This window comes from Microcebus murinus, chromosome 30, assembly GCF_040939455.1.
Source record: "Microcebus murinus isolate Inina chromosome 30, M.murinus_Inina_mat1.0, whole genome shotgun sequence".
NCBI classification, from domain to species: Eukaryota; Metazoa; Chordata; class Mammalia; order Primates; family Cheirogaleidae; genus Microcebus; species Microcebus murinus.
The window spans coordinates 2607712-2631743 of record NC_134133.1 but is presented as its reverse complement, the minus strand read 5'-3'; the positions used below and the strand labels follow the sequence as shown (position 1 = coordinate 2631743).

Sequence of the window (24032 nt, the reverse complement as noted above, 5' to 3'; positions counted from 1 at the left end):
GCGAGTGCCGTGGCATCAGCCTAGCTCACAGCAACCTCAGACTCCTGGGCTCAAGCAATCCTCCTGCCTCAGCCTCCCGAGTAGCTGGGACTACAGGCACGCGCCACCACGCCCGGCTAATTTTTTCTATATATATTAGTTGGCTAATTAATTTCTTTCTATTTATAGTAGAGACATGGTCTCGCTCCTTGCTCGGGCTGGTTTCGAACTCCTGACCTTGAGCAATCCTCCCTCCTCGGCCTCCCAGAGTGCTAGGATGACAGGCGTGAGCCACCGCGCCCGGCCTCACTTCTTTACAAATAATAATGTTTAACAAATCGTAGAGGTCTTTTAAAGGTTTGCGAATTTGAATGGTGTGCCCAGTGGGCTGGGGGGACAGGGTACATAGAATTATTACAGGGAAGAGGAGATGAAGCAGGTTGTTTTGATTTGTAGGGCAGTGGAAAAAAATGGCAAAAGTTGGGTTTATATTTTTTTAAAAAAATTTTCTTGGGAGATGTTATACCATCTTGTTACTTAGCTTTCTGCCTGCTTTTTGTCATATTTTAAGAGTGGTATGCTCTTAATATTTAGATTCAGAATTATCAGGAGGAATTTTGTCTTTAGTCTGTTTTGTGCTGCTGTGACAGAAAACCATAGACAGGGCAGTTTATAGTGAACAGAAATTTATTTCTCACAGTCCTGGAGGCTGGGGATCCCAGGATTAAGGGGCCAGTGTCTGGCAAGGGCCTTCTTGTGGCGTCATTCTGTGGCAGAGGATGAAGGATGAAGGGGGAGAGAGAGGAAGAGAAAGCACGGGCAACCTCATCCTTTTATAAGGAACCCAGTCCTGAGATAACTGTATCAATCCGTTCTCTCAACACCACCACATTTGGGGATCAAGTTTCCGGCACATGAACTTTGGGGGGACACCTTCAAACCATAGCAAACTCGCTTTAAAATACAAGGTTGTCTGAAAAGAACTTTGAAGATAATTATATGGGTGGGAGTGGGGATTCTTCGATGATTCTGGTTTTGCCTTTAGGGTATAAGCAAAGTGTCTTTCAAGGAAGGAGTCCTTTGTGTTAATATTATTTCACTAGTTTGATACATGCTTTTGGTTTTTAAAAATAGGATGCTTTTACCCTACAAAATTTAAATGTACGACTAGTCGAAGATAGGTAGCATTTAAAGTTTGGGCACACATTTTCTCATTAAACAAGTAATGGGATCCACATTTTTCCAGTTAATGGGATGAAAATAAAAACTTGATCGGTGATTGCTACAGTTTTAATCCCATTACAGCTGCAGTGGAATTTTCTTATTAAGACAAACCTCTTTTCAACCACAGATATACTTCTTAGCTCAGGCGTCATAAAGCTTCATAACCGAGGTTGTGTTGGCATAGAGTATCTTGCCTGTAACAGACTTCTAGCGCTCTATTTGTTTCCCACAATTTTCTGCATGTTTGTCTCAAATGAACCATAAAATGATTCAGTGCCAACATGTGGTTTTAATAACAAACAAGCATGGGCAAATGAATGTTGACTTAGAATTGAAGTTTCATACATATGCCATGACTTTAACCTCTAAGTAAATTTATAGCTTAGCACTCAGTGTTAAACATATTATCAGTTATTATAGAATTTTCATTCCAGGCATCGATTATTTGGGGTGTCTGATACTGAAAACCACACTGTTGATAAAAAAAATTTTTTTTGCAAGTTTTTCAGAGTACATTTCTAGTTGGGTTTTATGAGCAAGTGGTAACAAATTCCCCCAGAGCTCTTATTTACCTTCTTAGTTTTTACTTATTATTATTATGGTTTATATTGCTTCAAAATGACAATTTTAAGATAATAAAAAATGGTGTCAAGAGACTCTTTTATAAAAGTTCCTATTGAAAAGGAGACTTTTGAAGTAGGAATTTACTATACTCTGAGCATATCAGCATTAGGTGTAACTAGAGAGTCCTTCTTTCTTTCCTCTCTGGTGGAAACAGCACGAGGGAGCTGGTGTGTGTAAGTGTGTGCGTCCCGCAGGTGGGTGGGGGAGACGGGGTGGGTGCTCGAGGAGGTGACGTGAGAGAGAGAGAGAGTCCCAATTCTCTACGCTTCCAGTCCCATGTGTGTGCTTTTTAATTATTTTTCTTGCTTTACTCCAGTGGCTAGGTCCACCCACAGAATGTTGTCTCCAAGTGGTGGCCCTGGGCATCCTCACTGCTTCCCTGTTTTGGGGAAAAGGCACAGTCTTTTGCCATTAAGTATGGCGTTAGCTGTGGGCTTCTTACAGATGTTCTTTGCCAAGTTGGAAAAAGTTCCCTACTATTTCTAGTTTGCTAATTTTTTATTTAGTTACAACGGATGTTTAATCTTTCAAAGCGCCTTTTTTTTTTTTGGTATCTGTTGAGATGATCATATGATTTGTCTTTATTCTGTTAATATGGCAAATTTTATTGACTTCAGACTGGTGAAGCAACGTTTTGGATTCCTGGGATACATCTCACTGCTCATGATGGATTATCTCAGGAATCCAAAGTTGCTTCACCAGTCTGAAGTGGCTAGAGTTGGCTTCTGGATTCAACTTGCTAATATTTTGTTAAGGCTTTTTTTTTTCTTTATCATTTTCTTTTTCCTACTGCTTTGGATTTACTTGGCTGTTCCCCTGCCAGCTTCTTCAATTATAAGCTTAGATTATTTATTTGTAGACCTTTTTCTTTTCTTATCTCATGTAAACATTTAAATTTCCAAATTTTCCTCTAAGTACCTGATTAGCTATATCCCCCAAACTCTGATATGTTGTGTTTTCATTTCACAATATTTCCTGAAGTGCCTTTTTTCACTTAGGATATATAAAGCCATAGGAAGAAAAAAACAGATAATATATAAAATCATAGTTCTTTTTTTTTTTTTTTTGAGTAGATAACTGAGCAGAGGTTGCAAAGCAGCCAGGTGAGCTGAATGACAAAGGGTCACAAGCCCCTCCAAGAAGAGACAGAAGTGTTTCAGCTTTGGCAGGGAGTTAGAGGTGCCGTAAAAGTAGGCAGGGGCAGGAGGCCTGGGAGAGGCCCCTCAGGGGGCACAGTTGGAGGGTGGGGCAGGAGATCCCAGGGAAGCTCATCTGTCCTTGTGTCTGTCCTTGCGGCTTGCGTGAGTGAATGCATGGTTTTGATCAGCCGTCCCCGGAAAACACAACTCACCCCCATCCCAGAACCTTCACTGAGCTAAAGCATAAATCACCTGCCGGAGGAGGGACGGGTAACTCTCCCCTCCACCCCAATCCCAGGCGCAGGTCCTCCCTCGGGCTCGTCCTTACGCTAGGAAAATGCCATCTGCCACAAGGGGAGGGCCAGAAAATAAAACCAAAGTGTCTTCTTATTTGTCATGAGGGAGGTGACTGGTGCTGTGTAGATAGGGCAACTGGCGGACTTCTGGCTGTGATTTGGGGTCTCTGTTGCAAGACGTACTGACGTAGATTTACTCACCTGAGATTATTCAGGGTCAAGCCAGAGTATTTATTAGTGTTTCTCTTGAGAGCTGCCCGTTGACATCTTTTTGCTAATTTTATATTTGCGGGGTACTTACTCCTGTGTGTACTTAGATCGTGAGGTATATATATATTTAGGATGTTAAGCTGTTACCATGTACGCTGTCAATATATACCTAGTTGTGAGTCAGTTACCTTTTAATTTTCTACAAGACCTTTAAGTTTCACGGGCAAGTTTTACACAGTTTTTATACAGACGAATCTATGCTTTACCCCTCTGTGGTTACTTCCTGACTTTGCTCTATGGAAAGTCCTGTACTGATTTTTTTTTTTCCCTAAGGTGCAGTTTACATATTCTGAAATGCACCAATCTTAAGTGTCCAGAGAGGTGCCTTTGCACACATGTGTATATCCCTGTAACCACCACTGTGATCAAGATACAGAACTGTTTCATCACTCAGGGGCTCTCGGGCCCCTTCCCATTTCCTGTTCACACCCCCCTCCCCAAAAATTAACCACTGTTGTGACTGTCAGCACCGCAGATGAGTTTTATCTGTTTCTGACCTTTATATAAACAGAATCGCACACTGTGTGTTCTTTTATGCCTGCCTTCTTTCACGCTGAGATTCAGCCACGTATGGATAGCAGTTCTTTTTTTTTTTTTGAGACAGAGTCTCACTTTTGTTGCCCAGGCTAGAGTGAGTGCCGTGGCGTCAGCCTCGCTCACAGCAACCTCCAACTCCTCCTGGGCTCAAGCGATCCTCCTGCCTCAGCCTCCCAAGTAGCTACAGGCATGCACTACAGGCATGCACCACCATGTCCGGCTAATTTTTTGTGTATATATTTTTAGTTGGTCAATTAATTTCTTAGTAGAGACGGGGTCTCGCTCAGGCTGGTTTCGAACTCCCAACCTCGAGCAATCCGCCTGCCTCGGCCTCCCAGAGTGCTAGGATTACAGGCGTGAGCCACCGCGCCCGGCCGATAGCAGTTTTTTATTGCTTTCCTTTATAATATTCCATCGTATAATATACCGCAATTTGTATATCGGCTCTCTTGTTGACAGATATTTGGGTTGTTGTTAGTTTGTGGCTATTGTGGGTAAAACTTTGTTTTGAATACTCTTGTACATGTTCTTTTGTGAGTTTAGTCACTCAGTTCTCTTGGGTGTGTATACAGGGGCAGAATTGCTATGTCAGAGGGTAAGATGGATATTTATCTTAATAGATACTGCAAAACTCTTGTCCAAAGTGTAAACTCTTGACCAGTTTACACTTTCAGAAAAGGTGTATGCTCAGTATTTTTCTCTTGTTGCAGAGATCCTTTTTTGCTTTACTTATTTTTAGCAAAAATTCTATTGTAGTTTATCTTCAACCTATAGCATCTGGTGTGAGAAATACTATTTTGTATAATCAGCAAGACACAGCTCCGTGGAATATGGCAGCAGGTCAAGGCCTGGTCCCCCACAGATCTCAGGATTCCTAAAATGCTGTCGTTTAGCAAAAGCAGTCCCTCTGTCTCATGGCCAGTGCGTCTGTTAAACAGCTTCAGGTAAGCTCGTATAAATTCTTAAGGTCAGCAGAGGCTTTCGTCTGGGAAAATTTTGTGGTTTACTTAAGTATTCTGGCTTAGAGGGTACTTGTGTATCTCATTTGATTATATTTAAATGAAAAACAAAAAAAAATGGTTTACCCTTTAAGGGTATGGGAGAATAGTAGTCTGTTGTTAAGAAATTCCTTTTTTATGTGGAAATCTGGAAATCCCATCCTTACTGTACTTGATATGCTCAAGATCATTCGAGTCTTCTGACCCCTCTAAGGAAGGCCGTTCGTGTGCTCACATCATGGGTACGTGGCTTGATGAGAGAAATGGAGTTAGATTAAGGAGAATTGTTTAGCAAATGACATTGACACAGGGAAAGGGGGGTGGATGTTATTGCCCGTAGAATAGTGTAAGTGCTTAGAATGTCCTTGAAATCAAGTAATATAAAGAACACAGGATCCTCCAAAGATGGGCTCACTGTCTGAGTTACTGACTGTAAATAGTTGGGCCCCACCAGAGGGATCAGTCCCAGGCCCTGGGTTTGCTCAGTGGCGTCTGTGATTTTACCCTTATGCTCGTGGCCATTGCGTGCGGAAATGTCTCATTTTCCCTCCCCTCCTTGCCGTTGGGGGTGCTGGCACTGCCGACCTGCACCAGGTGAGCCTCAAGAAGGTGCAGACTTCCCGTCACTGTCGCGCACGGTCCCCACGTCCACCCGGCCCGTAACACAGATGCTGCCCACAGACCCAGACTTTGCCAGGGCTCTTCTTCATTTAGTGCCTTAATTTCTGGCAAGAAGTCCTGCTACCACAGAGGATCGTTATGTGGTCTTTCAACTTACCCGCAGACCTCCGGCGCCTAACGCCACGTGAGATGGGACCCCGTTGGGAGGTTCCAAAGGCCTGGGGGGCCTGGCTCTTTCGTGTGGCCGCAGGAAGAGATGCCAGCCTGGACAGACAGGAAGCAATCGATTGAGTTCCTTTTTGCAGCTTTCCGAAGAACAACGTGTGTGTGGTTTTGATCTAGCAAGCCATGTGTTTAAATCCCACACCTACTATGTGCTAGAACATTCCACACACAGGAATTTATTGCATAACAGCATATATGTATCCATGAGCATCTATTAAGGTTAAGGGGGCTTCCTGGTACAGAAAAATGAGGTAAGCCCTACAGCCAAGCGGGCCACTTTAGATTACTGTTAGGTCTTCCTTTCAGATGGGAATTTGACAGCATCTTTAGACAGAATGGTTTGAATACCTACAGATCTGTGTGTTGCTTTGTTCTTCACTGTGTTTTAACGTAGTAATTCTCAAACCTGAGTGTGCGTAAGTTACTCTGTAAGTTGTGTATGGAAGGCCAGGTAGCCTACACTTTAAGGGAAATTTATGGAAATTTTGAGCTGACTGTGCATCACTACTCAGCTTGCTAGTCGGCTCCCCACGGCTCCCCTGCAACTGGATTTTTCTTTTTCTCTGTGTTGGAGGATTGATTGCCTTATCTTGGTCTCCTTTGATGTTGCCACGATCCCAGTAAGCGCATTTCTCTCAGAGCATTCTCGTCGCGGGGAACTTAATGCATCTATTCAACAAAGAAAAGAGAACCAGAATAAAAGTCAAAAATTCTAAAGACAGTTGAGGTGAGGCGCCCCTGCCCAGGTTGTATATCAGCAAAGTGAGGTTTTACGAATCAATGGGTGGCTGGGTAGGCAGGTGGTCAGCTCATCGGTTCATCTGCAAGTGCGCACTGAGTCTTTCGTGTCTGCAGGGCACTGTGCGTGGGGGACTGTCAGCTAACACGGTCACTCCCGCTCCGGCCCTTCCCTCTCCCAAGCTCACCGTCTGGTGGGTGAAGCAGACGTGGTTTGAGTTGAACTTGACGAGTGCTTTGCAGGCACCGCTGAGATGTCAGGGCGGTTTTGTTCCTGCAGCAAAGCTGGCTGATAAAATCTGGCTTCATTTCCTGCCCCTCCTGTAGTTAGCTAATATTTATTTTTTCCACCATCTTTTAAAATCCGGTACCATGCATTCTATTTCCTGTCCTAATTTGCCCCCTAATCGGCCGATGCGAATGAGCTGTTGTAGTGAGGGTCAAACGCTGATTACCTGTGGTAGAGTGTTTACAGGTTGTAGGATGGTTCCAACCCGTGTGACAACTGAGGAAAAGATAACCAGTGCATCGCAGGCAGTGGCTTGTGGCAGTTTATTACCCATTTATCTAATGCCCTGCTGCGTGGCTTCTCTCTGAATGCATAGAGCAGTTTATTTATCCATGTCTACACTAGGCTTTAGTGCCATTTTCTATTATCATACATAAGAGTTAATTGGAAAAGCATTCTGGAGGGGCTTTTGCAAAGCTGGAATTTCCTGAGATGTGTATGTGTATACATGTTTATCTGGCCATTGGCGTAACTGACCAACAAATACAGAGAATGGGATTATTTTTGCATTGTAGCCCTTTTGTATGTAATTGATATTTGCCTTTTTTTTTTTTTTTTTTTTTTTTGAGACAGAGTCTCAAGTTGCTGCCCAGACTCAAGTGAGTGCCGTGGCGTCAGCCTAGCTCACAGCAACCTCAAACTCAATCGCTCAAATGATCCTCCTGCCTCAGCCTCCCGAGTAGCTGGGACTACAGGCATGCCCCACCATGCTTGGCTGATTTTTTTCTATATGTATTAGTTGGCCAATTAATTCCTTCTATTTATAGTAGAGATGGGGTCTCGATCTTGCTCAGGCTGGTTTCGAACTCCTGACCTCGAGCAATCCGAACTCCTGACCTCGGCCTCCCAGAGTGCTAGGATGACAGGCATGAGCCACCTCGCCCGGCCTGATACTCACTTTTCTTATTATTCTGCTCTCAAAACATTGTTCTAACAAATATTTGGAAATGAGCAGCTGCTGAGTGGGAAAGAGCTTTCCTGGACTGTGAGCCGAACACCTGGGTTCTGCCCTAACCCTGCCACCAGCCTTACCCCTCGTCCCCTCCCCCACTGGCTCTTTCTTCCCTTTTCCTCTGTTCATTCACGTAATAACCGTTTACGGAGGGCTCTGGTACGCAGGAATCTGGCTGTGATGGGAAGGAAGCCAGACAGCTCCCTGCCTGCCCTCACCAGGCTCCCGCCCTCTCTTCTGCTCCCCTAACCCCCTGTCTTGGCCATCCAGGCCTGTGAGTTGGGCAGGGCTGCATCACTGCTTACCCTCCTTGTTGCCATTTTATATTAATGGGGCTGCTGTCAAAAGTGCTTTTAATACCACTTGACTGTTCTGGAGAAGCTGGGCGTGGTGCTGAGGGAGGGAGGGAGGGAGGCAGGTAGACAGGGAGGGAGGAGGGAGGAGGGAGGGAGGCAGGCAGGGAGACAGGGAGGGAGGAGGGAGGAGGGAGGGAGGGAGGCAGGTAGACAGGGAGGGAGGGAGGGAGGGAGGGGGGAGGGAGGGAGGGAGGCAGGTAGACAGGGAGGGAGGGAGGCAGGCAGGTAGACAGGGAGGGAGGAGGGAGGGAGGGAGGGAGGCAGGCAGGTAGACAGGGAGGGAAGAGGGAGGGAGGGAGGCAGGCAGGCAGGCAGGGAGGGAGGAGGGAGGGAGGGAGGAGGGAGGGAGGGAGGGAGGAGGGAGGGAGGGAGGCAGGCAGGTAGACAGGGAGGGAGGAGGGAGGGAGGGAGGGAGGCAGGCAGGTAGACAGGGAGGGAGGAGGGAGGGAGGGAGGAGGGAGGGGGGAGGGAGGGAGGGGGGCAGGTAGACAGGGAGGGAGGGAGGCAGGCAGGTAGACAGGGAGGGAGGAGGGAGGGAGGGAGGGAGGGGGGAGGGAGGGAGGGAGGCAGGTAGACAGGGAGGGAGGGAGGCAGGCAGATAGACAGGGAGGGAGGAGGGAGGGAGGGAGGGAGGCAGGCAGGTAGACAGGGAGGGAGGAGGGAGGGAGGGAGGCAGGCAGGCAGGCAGGGAGGGAGGAGGGAGGGAGGGAGGAGGGAGGGAGGGAGGGAGGCAGGCAGGTAGACAGGGAGGGAGGAGGGAGGGAGGCAGGCAGGTAGACAGGGAGGGAGGAGGGAGGGAGGGAGGCAGGCAGGTAGACAGGGAGGGAGGAGGGAGGAGGGAGGGAGGAGGGAGGGGAGGCAGGCAGGTAGACAGGGAGGGAGGAGGGAGGGAGGGAGGAGGGAGGGGGGAGGGAGGGAGGGAGGCAGGTAGACAGGGAGGGAGGGAGGCAGGCAGGTAGACAGGGAGGGAGGAGGGAGGGAGGCAGGCAGGCAGGGAGGGAGGAGGGAGGGAGGGAGGAGGGAGGGAGGGAGGAGGGAGGGAGGGAGGCAGGCAGGTAGACAGGGAGGGAGGAGGGAGGGAGGCAGGCAGGTAGACAGGGAGGGAGGAGGGAGGGAGGGAGGAGGGAGGGAGGGAGGCAGGCAGGTAGACAGGGAGGGAGGAGGGAGGAGGGAGGGAGGAGGGAGGGAGGAGGGAGGGAGGAGGGAGGGGAGGCAGGCAGGTAGACAGGGAGGGAGGAGGGAGGGAGGGAGGAGGGAGGGAGGGAGGCAGGGAGCTCTCTGTCATGGGGCCTCACCACTCCGACACACCTGTTTTTATTTTTCATGACTCTTTTCAAGTTGTCATTTCGCATGAATGCACAGAGGACATTTCTATACACAGGATTTGAATATTAGGTGAGAACTTTTATTGCTCTTGGCTAGTCTTTACAATTTTATTTTTGCTTTTAGAATTTGGGAACCTGTCGATTAGAACATCTTTATTACTGGAAAAATTGCTCAGAAGTGGGGAAAACCTGGTTAAATAAGCATGTGCCTTTGTTAACAAGGACATTGCAGAGAATGATAAGTAAAACAATCTACTTTTTATGGGAGAATCCCGTGAGGGGTTGGTTACTCATTTTCCTCTCCCCTCTTCATTGCTGAGTAAAAAGATGCTAAAATGTGCTGTTGGCAGAGAAGGAAGCCTGTGCGTGCTGATGCCATTCTCGAGTGCAGGAAAAAATCTTAAGACAACCTGACTATTTTATTTTGTAAGGGATTAAACCTGCATGCGAATTCCGACCGAAAACGTCTGTTTCCTGACTCTGTACCATCTTGACGGGAATTCTGGTTTTGAAATGTCTGAGGCTTAAGCACCTCCCTCAGCTATTGCCTGCTAAGTCTTGGAGGACTTAAGTCAGCATTGCTTAACATACTGGAACTAACTCGGAAGAACTGCAAACTCACTCCTTCATTTGCTTCTTATATCCCAGAAGACAATTTTTCAGGTTGCGTGAGCAAGAGCTATCCTGATTGCTGAGTGACTATTTCAACAATTGTGGGGTGATCCACAGTTCATTCCAGGAAGCCAGTGAAAATAAATGGATCACTGAAGGTATATGTGTGTATGTATGTCTATGTGTGTGTGTATATTAATAGATTTTTTGTTAAACTTTTTTTAGTGTTTCTAATTTTGTTTCATAAGAATCCCAGCCATCTAAAATAGTTCCTTTAAACTGCAAACTAGTGCAAGCTCTGTGGAAAGCAATATGGAGGTACCTCAAAGAGATACAAGTAGATCTACCGTTTGATCCAGCAATCCCATTACTGGGCATCTACCCAAAAAGAACAAAAGACACTCTATAAAAAAGACATCTGCACTCAAATGTCTATAGCAGCACAGTTCACAATTGCAAAGCTGTGGAAACAACCCAAGTGCCCATCAGTACATGAGTATTAAATTAATAAAATGTGGTGTATACACACCATGGAGTACTATTCAGCTATGAGAAACAGCGGTGATCTGGCACCTCTTGTATTTTCCTGGCTAGAGCTGGAACCCATTCTACTAAGTGAAGTATCCCAAGAATGGAAAAACCAGCACCACATGGACTCACCAGCAGATTGGTATTAACGGATCAGCACCTCAGTGGACATATAGGAATAACATTTATCAGGCAGATGGGAGGGGGAGGACTGGGTATATACACACATAATGAGTGAGATGCACACCGTCTGGGGCAGGTGTCCTCAAACTATGGCCCGAGGGCCACATGCCGTCCGCCGAGGACATTTATCCGGCCGCTGGGTGATTTTGCCGCCGCTGCCTGTCCTGCTTAGCAGCCGACTCGTCCTGGGCCCACAGTGCGCACTCTCCAACCGTCTGAGGGACAGAGGACTGGCCCCCTGTTTACAAAGTTTGAGGACCCCTGGTCTGGGGGATGGACACGCTTGAAACTCTGATGGGGGAGGGGGGGCAAGGGCAATATACTTAACTTAAATATTTGTTCCCCCATAATATGGTGAAATAAAAAAAAATAGTTCCTTTACAAATTTTTTTTTAATTTTTAGGTAGGCCACACCTGTATGTATTTGTGACATCATGGTTGTATTCTGCTAAGTCAGGCATATGTTGGTAATTTTTGATGCGGTAATTGCACTACTTAAATAATGCTCATAGACTCCCGGAAGTGGGCTGGAATCTTAAAGCAAGAAGCAAGTATTGAGCACTAGCTAGGGAGTCAGTTAATACTGAGTTTGGCATTGGAACCACTCACCTGAAGTGTGAAAGGCAGCACGATATGATTTTCATTATTATTGATTTGTTAAATTAAACTTGATACCTAGAATATTTCTTTGTACTCTGATATACCTAAATATTAACACCGGGCATTTTCTAAGGATGTTTGTGCAAAGGAAGGATTAATGCCGGGCCTTAGCCTACCATGTTACTGTTCAGAAATATGTTCAGAAATATTTACAGTCTGTATGATACAGCTAGAGTGTCCTACACATTAGAAATTATTGATTAAGTAAAAATAATGTTTTATGAGGAAGAAAATTGGCAATAAGCCGTCACTGAGGGTCAGTTAAATATTATAAAGTATTTTGCAGTGGTCAGAAAGAATGACAGCCCTGTATTCAACATGGAAATATCTCTAAGACATTGTGTAGGGGGAAAATCATTAGTGGGTCATAGCACCTCATCGTGGTTTTTTGAAAAATATTTAAAAAGTTGTGGGAAAATAGATATAACAGAAAATTTGCCATTTAAAAAAAATTTTTTTTTTTTGAGACAGAGTCTTGCTTGTTGCCCAGGCTACAGAGAGTGCCGTGGCGTCAGCCTCGCTCACAGCAACCTCCAACTCCTGGGCTCAAGCGATCCTCCTGCCTCAGCCTCCCGAGTAGCTGGGACTACAGGCATGCGCCACCATGCCCTGCTAATTTTATATATATATATATGCCAATTAATTTCTTTCTATTTTTATAGTAGAGACGGGGGTCCCACTCTTGCTCAGGCTGGTTTCGAACTCCTGACCTTGAGCAATCCGCCCGCCTCGGCCTCCCAGAGAGCTAGGATGACAGGCGTGAGCCACCGCGCCAGGCCCAAAATATTTAAAGTATACAATGCAGTGTCATTAATTACATTCACAGTGTTGTGCAAACCGTCACCACTCTGTATCCCCAAATCCTTTTCGTCACCTTAGACAGAAATTCTGTACTTGTTAAGCAGTAGCTCCCCACTCTCCTCTCCCCCCACCCCTGCCTGGTAACCTCTTGGCTAGTTCCTGTCTCTATTAATAACTTACCTATTCTAGATATTTCATTTAAGTATAATCATACAATATTTGTCCTTTGCTGTCTGGCTTATTTGACCTGGTTTGATGTTTTCAGAGTTCATCCATAGCGTGGCATGTATCAGAATTTCTTTCCTTTTCATGGCCGAATAATATTCCATTGTTATGTATAGACCACGTTTTGTTTATCCGTTCGTCTGTTGATGGATTTGGGTTGTTGTTCTACTGTGACTTATGTTACAATGAGGATTTGGATATGAGTGTCTGTCTGAGTCTGTCTTCAGTTTTTTGGCTATATATGCCTAGGAGTAGGATTGCTGGGTCAATGTGGTGATTGTGTGTTTATCTTTTTTAGGAACCACCAAACTTGTTTTCTCAATGGATTTTATTTAGCATTTCCCTGATGACTAATGATGGTTAATATCTTTTCAGCTGCTTGTATTAGTGATTTGTATATCTTCCTTTGTGAAGTGCTTATCCAAGTCTTTTGCACATTTAAAAAAATTGGGTGGTTTTTCTTGTTAAATTTTGAAAGTTGTTTATATTCTAAATACAAGTTCTCTGTCAGATATTTCTTCCAGTCTGTGGCTTGTCTTTTTACTGGGTATATCTACCCAGAGGTGGAATTGCTGGATCCTATGATAATTCTATTTTTAATTTTTTGAGAAATAAAAAATCGAGCAGCTGCACCATTCACATTCCCACTAACAGTGAACAAGGATTTCATTTTCTCGGTGTCCTTGCCAGCACTTGTTATTTTCTGTTTTTGTTGCTAATAGCCTTCCCGATGGGTGTGAACTGATATTTCATTGTCGTTTCTATTTGGGTTTCCCTAATGATTAGTGACGTTGAACATCTTTTTATATGTTTGTTGTCTATTTGTATATCTTCTCTAGAAAAATATCTTTATTCAAGTCCTTTGCCCTTTTTAAAATTGAGTTGTTTTGTTGTTGAGTTCTTCATACATTCTGCATACTAACTCCTTATCAGATACATGATTTGGAAATATTTTCTAGGTTGCCTTTTCATTCTGTTGATTGTGTTCCATTGATACACACAAGTTTTTTAATTTTGATGTAGTCCCATGTGTCTATTTTTGCTTTTATTGCCTGTGCTTTTGGTGTCATATCCAAGAAATCACTGCCAAACCGAATGTTAGGAACTTTTCCCTATGTTTTCTTTCAAGGGTTTTATGGTTTTAGGTCTTCTATTTAGGTCTTTCATCCATTTTGAGTTAAGTTTTATATACCATGTAAGGTGAGGGCCCAGCTTCATTCTTTTGCGCGTGGATATCCAGTTTTCCCAGCACCATTTGTTGAAAAGATTGTTCTTTCCCCATGGAATGGTCTTGGCACCCTCATTGAAAATTGTTTAACCGTATATGTGAGGTTTTATTTACGGGCTTTCTGTTCCGTTAGTCTGTATGTCTGTCTTGGTACTACTGCCACCCCATTTTGCTCTCGGTAGCTTTATGGTAACTTTTGAAATCCGGACGTGTGAGACCTCCAAGTTTGTCTTATTTTCGAGATCATTTTGACTATCGAGGTACCTTGAGATTCCAAATGAAATTTTGGGTAGATTCTTCTATTTCTTCAAAATACGCTGTTGGGCTTTTTCTTAACGCAGAGCCTTTTGATGAGCAGAAGTTTTAAAATTTGATGTAGTTTAACTTTTCAAAATTGTTTTCTCTTATGGTTCTTGCTTCTGGTGGTCTGAGAAATTTCCTCCTACCTCTAGGTCACCAATCTGGTCTATTTTTTTTTTTTTTTTATTTTCTAAAAGCTTTATAGATTGAGCTTTCAGCTTAGGTTTATGACCCATCTTTCATTAATTTTTGTGCGTGGTTTGAGGTTGGGGTCTGCATGTGGATAGCCAGTTGTTTTAGTACCATTTATTGAAAATACTGTTTTTGAACTCTGTATTTGATTGTTTTATTTATCTATGCCTATTGTCCTGATTACTACAGTTTACTGTACTATTATAGAATTAAGTAGTACTATAGTACTACTCACTATAGTAAGTCTTGAAATTAAATATTGTTAGTACTCCAGCTTTATATAAATATATTTTTTTCAGGATTAATTGTTTATTCTAGGTCCTTGGCTTTTTCAGGTAAATCAGCTTATCAATCTGTTTTTTTTTTTGAGACAGAGTCTCACTTTGTTGCCCAGGCTAGAGTGAGTGCCGTGGCGTCAGCCTGGCTCACAGCAACCTCAATCTCCAGGGCTCAGTGATCCTCCTGCCTCAGCCTCCCGAGTAGCTGGGACTACAGGCATGTACCACCATGCCCGGCTAATTTTTTGTATATATATTTTTAGTTGGTGAATTAATTTATTTCTATTTTTGGTAGAGACGGGGTCTTGCTCAGGCTGGTCTCGAACTCCTGACCTTGAGCAATCCTCCCGCCTCGGCCTCCCAAAGTGCTAGGATTACAGACGTGAGCCACAACGCCCGGCCATCAATCTGTATTTTTAAAATAGAAAGAGAAGCCTGCTTGGATTATGATTGGGGTTGCATTGAAATGACGGGTTACTTTGGGGAGAAATGACATTTTAGCAATACTGAGTTTTCTAGTTAATTAATATCATGTCCTCTATTTAGGTCTTCTTTAATTTCTATTAATGATGTTTTGTAACTTTCAGTACAGAGCCTATACGTCTTTGTTAACTTTATTCCTAGATATTAATAGTTTATGTTATTTTGATGCTATTGTAAGTAGAACTGGGTTTTTTTTAATAAGTTGCTTTTCTTGTATTTACTTCTAGTGTTTAGAAATTCTGTTGGTTTTTATTTTGTGTGTGTATGTGCGCCTATTAATTCCTTAGGATTTTCAGCACTAATAATCATGTCATTTGCGAATAAGGACAATTCTACTACTTTTCTTTGTTTTTAGTTGTTTATATTTTGCCTGTTTGCACTGACTAGAAGCTCCAGGCCAATGTTGAATAGAAATGGTGAGAACAGACATCTTTGCCTTATTCATGATCTTAAGGGGAAAGCATTTGGTCTCTTTCATCATTAAGAATATTAGCTATCAGACTGAGGAAGTTCCCTTCTGTTCTTACTTTGAGGAGCATTTTTATCATGAGTGGGTATGAAATACTTACATACCGTTTAAAAACAGTGAAACTTGGTTTTTAGGACTTCAGTGTAGAGAATTACAGAATACTTTGACATTGCCATTACCTTCCTTGCAAGATAGTGTCACATAACTGGCACTAACATGTAATCGATCTGCTAGGAGCAGCTTCCACCTGGACAGAATTACTGTGATGATTCTATAGAATGCAGAGAAAGAAAATCTAATCATTGCCTTCAGTGATCACATTTATTAGCATTTCCTGTGTCCAATGCACTGAGTAATTAACCGTACTCCCAGTGCCCCGCCCCTGAAGTCTAAAGGATTTCCTGAAGAATCCACCTGCTCACACCCGTTTCCTTTTTCTCTGTTAGTTTCTGTTACTCATGTGTCCATTTGGTGCATTCTTTGGAAAGATGCTTTCGGAATTTTAGTTATGTCTTATTAACCTAAGGAGTAATTGGCTTTACATTTTTCTTCCTTTTAGGTTAATTTCCTTTATTAGCTACTTATGCAATGCAAATAAATGGGTTGTAGTTGTTAAATTAAAAAGTGAAAATGTATTTACTAATAGGATACCTCCTGGTATGTTAAATACTAACAGACTAACTTTGAATGGTTCTCACTTTTTTGTTGTTTTTAAAGAATGATGGTCCCTTCGGGGCCAGGAGGTTTTAGGTCGTCAACCTCATTTGTCCTTGGCTACCACTGGGGTTGAATGGGAAAAGGCCCGGAGTATCTAACAGAAGAATGGCTTTGTTATCTACGGGACTTGAGAATGGAAATCTCAGACTCTTGCTCTGCAATTTGGAAACTGTCCTGCAACAAAAAGGAGACCCTCCTGTGCATCACTTGTAGGACCCCTTGAAAACTAGAAGGGGCCAGTCCTTGGACCCGCTGCGGCGTGCATGGCAGGCCTACTGAGTCTGTGCAGTTTTTCAAACCCCCTGTACCTGGAGGTCTTGCGCATGGTTTCTGTGTAGCTTTTTTTTTTTTTAATCCTCTTGCTAGAGTGTATTTTGCTTATTTCTGCCAAGGGTGATAGCTTTCACAGCTTTTTAAATGTGCTTGTTCCTTGGGCTTCCTAGATCGCTCATGGCAGCATTGTGTTCATTGCAGCTTGCAGTCAAGTCTTGTTTTTAAAGCTGCACTGATATTCTGTTGTGATTGTTCCATTGAAAAATAGAATTTCAGAGCCCAACGATACCTTAGAAACCATATCTTCACATTCTCTCCAGTTATATTATAAATCACTTCACTATTTATTTATTTATTTTATTTTTATTTATTTATTTATTTTGAGACAGAGTCTCGCTTTGTTGCCCAGGCTAGAGTGAGTGCCGTGGCGTCAGCCTCGCTCACAGCAACCTCAAACTCCTGGGCTCAAGCGATCCTCCTGCCTCAGCCTCCCGAGTAGCTGGGACTACAGGCATGCGCCACCATGCCCGGCTAATTTTTTCTATATATATTTTTAGTTGGTCAATTAATTTCTTTCTATTTTTGGTAGAGACGGGGTCTCGCTCAGGCTGGTTTTGAACTCCTGACCTTGAGCAATCCTCCCGCCTCGGCCTCCCAAAGTGCTAGGATTACAGGCGTGAGCCACCGCGCCCGGCCTCTTCACTATTTATTAAAAGACCATTAGGTTACAGACATTTATTTTAAGATCACAGGGGTTAGACTCTTCAAGGTTAATTCTCATTGTCCAGTGCTTTGGGATGGGTAAAGCGTGCGCATAATCTAATGTTGTGTTGTTTATTAGTGACGCCCAGTGCTTCCTCCCCCGTTTACCACACCCAGATTTCATTTTGTCTGCCTCACCTGGAATCCTCACATGCCCCCTTGCATAGAATTATTGCTCTGTTTATTACCGAGTGGAATCGCGTTGAATTCCAGCAGGTCTCCCCTCCCACCTTGCCTCTTTGATGGTAGCCGGGTTTACGGCCACTCCCTCATTAGTGCCCTGGGCCTTACTCAACAGCCTCATTCTAACCACACGTCTGCAATGCAGGCATGAAACGGGGCGCAACAGTGAGCCCTTTTGTAGCTTTTGGTGCAATAAAATGGGCGTGCAGTGTTTTGGGGACGTGAGATCTCTGAGTGCAGCTATTCATTTTCTCCATCTATAAAACATCTTAGAATAACAGCGCACATCTGTTTGGGGCCTAAAATCGCACGTTTTGAAGACACGTCGCTGTTATGTGACCCCATGTGGCTGGCAGGCCTTCCCCACATGTGTGCAGCACGTTTTCATTATTATTCCTTCATATCATAAATGACAGTACGTGGGCGATAATGGCTTTGACTCGAAGAATATTTGAAACTCTTTCACAGCGTACTAGGAGTTCACCTTATCAGGGACAGTTCTCTACTAGAAGTCGGAAATAAATTTATTTACACATTTATAGCACTTTTTTTTTTTTTTTTTTTTTTTGAGACAGAGTCTCACTCTGTTGCCCGGGCTAGAGTGCCGTAGCTCACAGCAACCTCCAACTCCTGGCCTCAAGCGATCCTCCTGCCTCAGCCTCCTCCCGAGTAGCTGGGACTACAGGCATGCGCCACCACGCCCGGCTAATTTTTTCTATATATTTTTAGTTGGCCAATTAATTTCTTTCTATTTATAGTAGAGACAGGTCTCTACTATAAATAGGTCACGCCTGTAATCCTAGCACTCTGGGAGGCCAAAGAAGCAGGAGGATTGCCCAAGGTCAGGTTCTGGCATTACTGTGTGAACCTGTAATTATTGTTTATGCACGTTATTTCATTTGATCAGACATGATTTCATTTGTTCAAATGCTGATGTTTCTTGTTGAATGTATTTGATTTTTTTTTTTTTCTTTCTTTCTTCAGATTCCTTTCTCTTTGGTCCAGTTCCCCTTATGGGAGTCCTTAAAGGTAAGCTTTTCAATCTTCATATAAGATTTGCCTGTGATTATCACAGGCACGCAACAGTCCGAGTGTGGAAGAGGAGTAGGATATAATGTCGACTAGGGGCTTAAAAACTCAAAAGCATTAGCGGCTGAAAATGCTGCTTACGTGTGCTTCATTTGCGAGGTCAGCCTCTAAAAACCTGCTCAGGTGGCCGAGACAGGAGGCAGCGCTGAGTCCCCACGTCCGCTTTGCTTTCCCCCGTGTCGCACTTGCTCGCCACCCGGCGGAACCGTGTTTCACTTTAGGGGCAGAGTGCGGTGAAGTGTGAGCCAGTGTCGGGGCGGGTCACCCGTCTGTTCACAGCCAACAACGTTTTGAGAGCCGGTGTTCCAGGCATGCAGGGCTGTTGCATTAGGTTTTCACCTGCTGAGGCAGTGATTTGGAAACTGTGGGTCATGGTATGACTCGTGTGGGTCTTCGCCAGCATTGCTAAAGATCATAATAAAAAAAAATGTTAGCATCTTACGTGGTAAGGATAAGTATTGTTTTGTAAAATGTCAGTGTTGTGTCTGCATGTGCGTGTGCACATCTTTACTGGGTTGCAATGTAAAATGTAGTTTTTCAAGCACCAGATATATTCTCCAGCAAACTGGTATTAACTGAGCAGCACCTAAGTGGTCACATAGGTGCTACAGTAATAGGGTGTTGGGTAGGGGGGAGGGGGGAGGGGGGCGGGTATATACATACATAATGAGTGAGATGTGCACCATCTGGGGGATGGTCATGATGGAGACTCAGACTTTTGGGGGGATGGGGGGAAATGGGCATTTATAGAAACCTTAAAATCTGTACCCCCATAATATGCCGAAATAAAAAAAAAAAAAAAGGGAAAAAAAAATAAAATGTAGTTTTTGCTGTGGATAATGGTCAGAAAAAAACCTTTGAAAGCTCTTGTTCAAGTGAAAATGTTTCATAAAGGACCAAACTGAAATCTCTAGGTGGGTATTAGACAATACAAGAATAAAGAAATTACCCCATAATTTTAGTCACTGATCATGGATTACTCATATAAAATATCTTTTGAAGAATATAATAGACAGCATTTAAACTCTGAAATAAATTCTGTTGGAGTTACATACTAAAGGATAATAAATTAAGACAAAATATTCTCTTAAAATAGAGGATCTCTCTCTATTTTAAATAAACTCTGGAACATTAAGTGTTGGGAAGTACTTCTTCTGAGTGATCTGATTTTTAAGGAGCAGTACTGCTCATTTAATATAGTTGTTTGGGTTATAGTTTTTTGTTGTTTCGTTATTATTTTTACCAGTTCCCACATGGCTCATGGTGCAAATAGATTTCTCGGACAGTGTTTCAGGGCATGATGTAACAGGTCTCCAATGAGAAGCTCAAATTCCTTTAGCACAACAACTCTCTTTTTTAGTGTGTGACAAAAGGACAATGAAGCCAACAGCTGTCCAGCAAACAAGACCCACTTTATTAGTGTCTCAGTAACTGGTATTCACGCACATTCTGCATGCTCACGCCATAGCTCTGCACAGGAATGTTTTGAGGCCCGAACAAGGAAAGAGCATGGGGTTTATCTCTTTTCAATAGTAAGAACATCTGTAGAGTTCTAGCTAGTTAAGAAGCATCTAGAAGTTTTCAGAGTAACCACAGATAACGATGCTATGCTTTAAAAATTTTCTTTGAGCAAATGTTGAGATGGTATAGTTTTTTGTTTCTGTTTTTTAGGTCGGGTTTCTTGAGGAATAATTTACATACAGTAAAATTCGCCCTTTATAAATGTGCATCTTTATGAGTTCTGACAAATGTTTGTAACCGCCACCATAACTAACGTAGAGAATGTTACCGTCGTTCCAGAAAGTTCCCTCACGCCCCTCTGTCGTCGGTGCCCTCCCTCTGTCCCCAGCCCCTGCCACCTGCTGTTCTGGTAGTTTTTCCTTTTCCAGAATATCACATAAACAGAGGATGCTAATCAGCATTTTGTGCCTTGCTGCTTTCGTTTAATGCTTCTGAGATTCGTTCATGTTGTTGCTTGTGCCAATAGTTTGTTCCTTTTCGTCACCTTGTATTATTCTGTGGCCGTGAGGCTGGACCGCAGTTTGTCTGTTCCCTAGCTGATGCACGTTTGAGTTGTTTCCAGTTTTCGATGATTGTGAACAAAGCTGCTGTAAACATCGGCACGTAGTATTTGTAGGGACATGGGTTTTTCTCTCTCTTGGGTAAGTGCCTAGGAGTGGCACTGCTGGCTCATAAGGAAAGTCTATGTTTAATTTTTTTATAAGAAACTGTCAAAGTGTTTTCCAAAGTGGCTGTGTACCCTTTTGCATTCCCACCATCAGTGTACGAGAGAGTTCCAGTTGCTCTACATCCGTGTCATTACTTGCTGTCATTAAATTAAAAAAATGTCCAGCCATTCTAATAGTTGTGGACGGGCATCTCGTTGTGGTTTTAATTCGCAGCTCCCTCACAACTAAATAACGCCAGGCGTTTTTTCGTGTAGTGTTTTTGTAGCGTCTGCGTGTGAAGTCGGTGCTTTTTGTAGAAGTAGACGGTTTTTGGCACGTCTGTTATTTTTTGTGTCGACGATTTGAACTTGCTTTTGCAACCGAAGAGGGGGGCCGTGTTGTGCGGGGATTTCTCTGCTGTGTTTCTGCAGGAACACTGCTCGGGAATCGTTCTCAGCCAAGGCCGCAGCCGATTGCACACCAGTCATCGTCGTCACGTGTCTCCTTCCTGCTGTCCCCCACCCGTCTCTGTTAGTCACTGTTCTCCCGGCCACCTGGTCTCAGACCCCAGATTAAAATCCGGTTCTCTTGTTTCTTTGTCGGGTCACAGAGACCGTGAAATCTACCACGTGTCCCTTCTTGCTGAGCTGCCGGAAAGTTCCAAAGTAAACAAACGTAAATCTTTTTTTTTTTTTTTTTTTTTGTTGCAAAGTTAAGGTATTAAACAAACGTAAATCTTAAAGGGAAATTATCTTCTCTGAGGTCCTGGATATGGCAATTCTACCCTTTTTTCTCTCCCTCCTCTTTAGGATGTCTCACCTTTGTTCATCTAAAACACGTTTTTGAGGCCGGGCGCGGTGGCTCACGCCTGTCATCCTAGCACTCTGGGAGGCCGAGGCGGGAGGATCTCTCAAGGTCTCTCAAGCGATCCTCCTGCCTCGGCCTCCCGAGTAGCTGGGACTGCAGGCATGCGCCACCACGCCCGGCTAATTTTTCCCATATATATTTTTAGTTGGCCAACTAATTTCTTTCTATTTTTGGTAGACACGGGGTCTCGCTCTTGCTCAGGCTGGTCTCGAACTCCTGACCTTGAGCGATCGGCCTCCCAGAGTGCTAGGATGAAATTTCCTGTAACTGTGTCAAATTTTTTTCTATTGTCTCAATACGCAGCATCGTTTTACAGTGCAGTGTGGAGAGTTGCTGAGAATACCGTCAGGTATTCTGTGTGGGTGCTGTTCTAGGCCAACACCAAAGAATACTGTCCGGTCTAAATAGTCTTGCTTACAGCTACGAGGCGTTGCAAAGTAACACAGCAATAACTGTGTAAGAGATGCAAGATTTGAGCTAAGCAACACTTGAAGCAAAAAGAAAGTAAAATCAGTTTGATTTTGTGAAGACAGTGACATGCCGATGATTTTCTAAGATGAAGTCAAAGCTTTGTAATAGAAACCAGGGGCCAGTGGATTATCACTTCCCTTATTTTATGTGTAAAATAATTACTTAGATTTCTCTTTTGGCTTACAAATATTTTAAACATGCAGCACTGTATAAAAACTTTTCAAGTTGGAGAATAAACAACTTATTTTTTCTTGTTGATTCTTACTTCAGTAATAGTTTAAAATGTCTATCAGCGTCGCACTTAGAACAAACTCCTCCTACACTTGTAGTAACGTAAACAAAATAATAACAATTAGAGGTTGCTCAGTGTTTGGGGTCTCCACTTACACCACATTTCATGAGACTGGGAGAATCTGGTGTCTGCAGTAGACACATTTGCCCAGAACACAGGTCCCAGTAAAGGCATGTTAAACACTGAAAGGGAACAGAAACAGAAAAAATGCGTGTACACGCACGTGTCTGTAATTCTTACCACACTAAGCTAATATCCAAAATCAAACACAACACGCCAGTATGGAAGAAAACCACCTGAAAATAAGAACAGAGTACCTATTGTACTTCCAGATTACCACTCAAACCAGAGCCCAAGATGCTCATTAAGATTATAGCAAAATCACATTCCAATGAAGCGGACATCCTTTAATAATTCAAATACTTGAAGACAGCTTGAATTCTTAATTGTTATCTTAGAAAATATGGGATACTTTGTGGAAAAAGAAAAAATAATTAGAACTCCCTAGCATCCTTTTGTTCAAGTTATCTACTGAGAGATCATATAAGGAATGCAGGGCCGGCTAGGTGGCTCACGCCTCTAATCCTGGCACTCCGGGAGGCCGAGGGGGTAGGGCCGTTTGAGCTCAGGAGTTCTAGAACAGCCTGAGCAAGAGTGAGATGCCGTCTCTACTAAAAATAAAAGAATTAGCCTGGTAACTAAAAATAGAAAAGTTTAGCCGGGCGTGGTGGCGCGTGCCTGTAGTCCCAGCTACTCGGGAGGCTGAGGCAGGAGGATCGCTTGAGCCCAGGAGTTGGAGGCTGCTGTGAGCTGGGCTGCACTCTAGCCCAAGCAGCAGAGTAAGAGTCTATAGTCTCCGGAAAAAAAAAAAAAAAAAATAGAAACCCAGTTTAAAAAGCACACCAGAATTCTTCCTTTGTCCTCTTTCTTTTAGACAGTTTTCTCCTATTTATGTAAGTTTGTGACTAAAACGAGGTAAATGTGATCCATCGAGATAGGAGATTCCCATGATGAGTCATGTTAACTTTCTCTGGCTTAGTGCGAGAAAAGAAGGGAGTTTCCCGCACTTCGGTTTAATCAGATTATCAGACATAAATAAATAGAAAGCATTTTTTAAAAATGCCTGGTTCCTTTGCAAAATACAAGACCCTGCCAGGATTTGATTTTGTGGGACCCATCTATGCATTCACATGTAACCCTCTTTTTAAAAATGGGAAAAAGGAGTGTGTTAGCTTCGCTTTTGTGTGTTTTTTTAGACTTCCTTACTCATTATTTGCTAGCATTTTGGGGGGTGATTCGGTATACATGGGTTTTGTTGTGTTTTTTGGTGTTGTTTGAGACAGGGTCTCACTCTGTTGTCAGTGCAGGAGTGCAGTGGCGCAACCCTAGCTCACAGCACCCTCAGACTCCTGGGCGCAAGCGATGGGATCCCCCACCCCTTCCCTTACACCCCCCACCCCTTCCCTTACACCCCCCACCCCCAGCCTCCTGAGCAGCCGGGACTACAGGTGCGTGCCACCATGCCCGGCTAATTTTTTCTATGTTTTTTGTAGAGATGGGGTCTCACTACATTGCTCAGGCTGGTCTCGAGTCCCTGAGCTTAAGCAATCCTCCTGCCTTGGCCTCCCCAAGTGTTAGGATTATAGGCGTGAGCCACCGCGCCTGACCCATTTTGGCC

At 43.8% G+C, this 24032-nt stretch overlaps 1 protein-coding gene across 1 annotated transcript in view; it reads left to right on the top strand.

Moving 5' to 3' along the window:
• The window catches only part of SLC25A26 (solute carrier family 25 member 26), a 108206-nt gene that overhangs the window by 73005 nt on the left and 11169 nt on the right, over positions 1–24032 (top strand). Inside the window, exon 6 of the mRNA XM_075998785.1 lies at positions 18452–18496. Coding sequence (XP_075854900.1) covers positions 18452–18496 — 45 coding nt within the window. The remainder of the gene's footprint in view (positions 1–18451; positions 18497–24032) is intronic.